The sequence below is a fragment of the Chiloscyllium plagiosum genome, chromosome 24, assembly GCF_004010195.1.
Source record: "Chiloscyllium plagiosum isolate BGI_BamShark_2017 chromosome 24, ASM401019v2, whole genome shotgun sequence".
Lineage (NCBI taxonomy): Eukaryota > Metazoa > Chordata > Chondrichthyes > Orectolobiformes > Hemiscylliidae > Chiloscyllium > Chiloscyllium plagiosum.
Window position 1 is genome coordinate 22,978,903 of NC_057733.1, and position 3,577 is coordinate 22,982,479.

At 43.2% G+C, this 3,577-nt stretch overlaps 2 protein-coding genes across 5 annotated transcripts in view; one reads left to right on the top strand and one right to left on the bottom strand.

Annotated features, from left to right (window-relative positions):
- mrpl27 (mitochondrial ribosomal protein L27) overlaps positions 1 to 2,231 on the bottom strand; it is an 18,695-nt gene extending 16,464 nt beyond the window's left edge. For 2 of the 3 annotated variants that reach the window (XM_043714572.1, XM_043714574.1), the window contains exon 1: positions 1,963 to 2,135. In XM_043714572.1, the coding sequence (XP_043570507.1) occupies positions 1,963 to 2,005 (43 nt within the window). In that variant the 5' untranslated portion in view covers positions 2,006 to 2,135. The other variant, XM_043714573.1, reaches the window with a different exon arrangement.
- Positions 2,225 to 3,577, top strand: part of eme1 (essential meiotic structure-specific endonuclease 1) — a 46,079-nt gene continuing 44,726 nt past the window's right edge. The window contains exon 1 of one of the 2 annotated variants that reach the window (XM_043714571.1): positions 2,225 to 2,308. The gene's annotated coding sequence lies outside the window, so the exon portion shown is untranslated. Of the gene's footprint in view, positions 2,309 to 2,571; positions 2,784 to 3,577 lie in introns of those variants that run through there. The other variant, XM_043714570.1, reaches the window with a different exon arrangement.

Consider the following 3,577-nt stretch of genomic DNA (forward strand, 5'->3'; position numbering starts at 1 on the left):
GAGAGAGAGAGAGAGAGAGAGAGAGAGAGAGAGAGAGAGAGAGAGAGAGAGAGAGAGAGAGAGAGAGAGAAAAAGAGAGAGTATAAGAAAGCAAGATTTAAAAACACACGAGAATTATACAATTGGGAAGTAGCAGGTATCCAATGTCAGTCAATGATTATACGGTTGAAGAGTATGTATAAGAAAGCAAGATTTAAAAACACACGAGAATTATACAATTGGGAAGTAGCAGGTATCCAATGTCAGTCAATGATTATACGGTTGAAGAGTATCCACTGTGGTGTTTGCCAGGATAGAATTGAACATAATCAAGTCAAAAGATAACAAAGGCATAGATAAGAGATTTTGGGAATCTGATGATGAAGTGGAAATTAGCATGACAGAGAATGCAGAATAGAGTCAAGAGAATAGTTCCAGGAGTTAGGAACACCAGTTACATTGATAGATTAGATTCCCTACAGTGCGGAAGCAGGCCCTTCGGTCCAACAAGTCCACACCAACCTATTTCCCTCTGACTAATGCACCTAATATTATGGGCACTTAATATGGCATGGCCATATCCACCTGACCTGCACATCTTTGTACTGTGGGAGGAAACCCACGCAGACACGGGGAGAATGTGCAAACTCCACACAGACAGTCACCTGAGGCTGGAATCGAATCTGGGACCCTGGTGCTGTGAGGCAGCAGTGCTAACCACTGAGCCACCATACCACCCTGTAAAGATTCAATACCAGTTCTCCTATCAACTTTCACAGGTGAAATGGCTTAACATATTTATTCCTCTGAAAACAGTACACAAATGCAAGCTGTTGGTGAATTCTTGTTAATTGCATTTATTTCAGTGGAAAATATCCTATTTTAGAATGTTTACGTACAGCTATAAGCTCGTATGCCTGGTCACCTTTGGCCATCCATAACAGATCATCAGAATATATACAAATGTGCCCCAAATTTTTTTTGAAAATCAGTATCATTCCTTCACTTAATAACCATGTGTCAAATCTAGAAACAAATGCAGAAGAGGCCCTTCTATCCATTGAGTCTGTATCACTGAAACTATGCTAAATGGACATTAGTCCCACTTTCCAGCACTTGGCCCATAGCCTTGAATGTTATAACATTTCAAGTGCTCAAAGTACAATTTAATAAATCGTGATATTCCACCTCAACTCTACTCCCAGGCAGTGTATTCCAGACTCCTACCATCTACTGAGTGAAAAGAGTTTTCCTCAAATTCCCTCTAAACCTGCCTTTCACCTTAAGCATATGCTGCCTTATTATCGATCCTTTAACTAAAAAGAGCACGGCTGCTTTGGATCAACTATGTTCACAATCTTAAAAACCTCAAATCTGGCCATGTCTAAGACTTCTCTGTCCAAAGAATACAATGCAAGTTTATCCAGCCTTTCTTATTAGCTAAGACACTCCATCCCAAGCAATATCCTGGTAAACTTCCTCTGCATCCACTCCTGTACGATCACATCCTTCCTATAATGTGGTGACCAAGTAGTAACCAAAGTTCTGTACAGCTCCAACATGACCTCCCTGCTGTTATAATTTATGCTGCGACTGATAAAGGAAACAGCGACTACAGATGCTGGAAATCAGAGTCGAACAGTATGGCGCTGGAAAAGCACGGCAGGCCAAGGCAGCATCCGACGAGCAGGAGAGTCGACTTTTCAGGCACATTCCTGATTAAGGGTTTATGCCCAAAACGTCAATTCTCCTCCTCCTCGGATGCTGCCAGACCTGCTGTGCTTTTCCAGCACCACACTTTTTGACTGTGATCAAGGAAACGTCCAGCACACCTTCACAACTACCCCATGAAACACAGTCTTACCACCTCAGGATTTGTGACAGTACACTTTTTCTTGGAATCAAAGCAAATAAGGCATTTTTAACATAAAACTGCAAGCAGCTTGTAACTACGAACAGGGCGTGGAGACATTTTTAACTCACCGCTTTGAGCACAGGCTCTGACCAAGGAGATGAACGCCGCCATCTTCCTGACCCCTGAACCTGGTTAACCTGAACAGGCTCCTGGATGCAGCAACAAGGTTAAAGGCCGCACTAACCGCGCAATCCCTATGAACCTCCTTCTACATTTTGCAGAACAATAGATACTTCGTGAGGATTACCTTTCCTCCCCACCACAGCAAAAAGAGACATTTTCAAGCCCAGACTTGGGGGGAAGGGGGTTACTGCGCGTGCGCGAGGCAGTTGGGGTTTCGTATTGCGCACGTGTCATTTTGACAGTTGCTCGAAGAGAGGAGCCAGTATCTTGAAGATCGATGTACAGTATTAGGTATCTCTTGTTCAAAATACTCATCAATGTTTTCAAAAGATCTGTAAACACTCCGAAACCTTTGTTTCTGGGGGACTTATTTTTATTTCCTGCTTTTAATCTCCTTCCCCGGACTTTGGGTGTTGAATACATACGGATTTTCGATTGGCTCAACTGGCTGTCCATCACACCAGACTTCCTTGGGTATTAGGACCAGGCTGATTGGTTCGGGAAACAGATTCCCATCCAATGAGTGACTGGTGGGCGGGGTTAGGGTGATGGAGGCAATTTGGCGCGGCGTCTGTACGATACAGCTCCTCCCCTTTCAACTGTCTATCCCCATCCCCTTTACCCCCCTCCCAGTGCTTCTCACCCCCACCTCCCTCCCCTCCATTCTCCCGCCTCTCCAACTGTTCCCGCGCTCGAGATCCTGCTGAAGTTCGCGCGTTTAATGAATCAAATTGGGAGTTTGAAGCTGTGGTTGCTGGCGCGCGAGGTAGGATTACTTTGTAGCTGATGTTCATCTGTCAGTTTCCCAAAATCATCCAGGGTGCACGTTGTTGTAATCTTCCCACAATATAGAAATGTAGTATTTATTTTTATTTTCTGCGGTTCAGAGCGCAGTGCAAACTAATCAGTGCAGGTATCTCCACAATTTATTGATAGTGCAGGTATCTCCACAATTTATTGATTGATGCAACATTTTTTTAACATAATAAAACTAGTACGTTCAGTCCTGTAATCATCTTGCTTTGTGCCAGGCACGATTCCACACACAGTAGTTAAAGCCTAATTGTGTTTAAACTAACTCGCTTGTGTTTTTACTAAGCTCGCAGGAGGTTAGATGAGGGGAATATGTTTGATGTGGTTGCTGTACATTGACTTCCGAAAGCGTATGATAGAGTAGCGCAAATGTGAAAGACCTTGATGCCCATGGAATAAAATGATGGAAATAAGCTGAATGACCAGGAATGGATTAGTACAGAATATAGTTTTTTGGACCGAAGATGTAAAATAAGGTTCTCCAGGCGTCAATACAAGAATCACTACTTTTCAAAGAGAATTAGGAAAGTATTTGGATACTTTGGAAAGTTTACAGAATATTATAAAAGTAGGGTTTTATAAGATTGTTGTAGATTGACTATGACTATGATGATCTGGAATCTGAGCTTCAAACACTGCGGCGCATCCGGGAGGGGGAGAGTTACCTGGACACTTTATTTCAGGAGGCAGTCACACCTGGGAGATTAATGATTCGGAGATGTCGGTGTTGGACTGGGGTGTACAAAG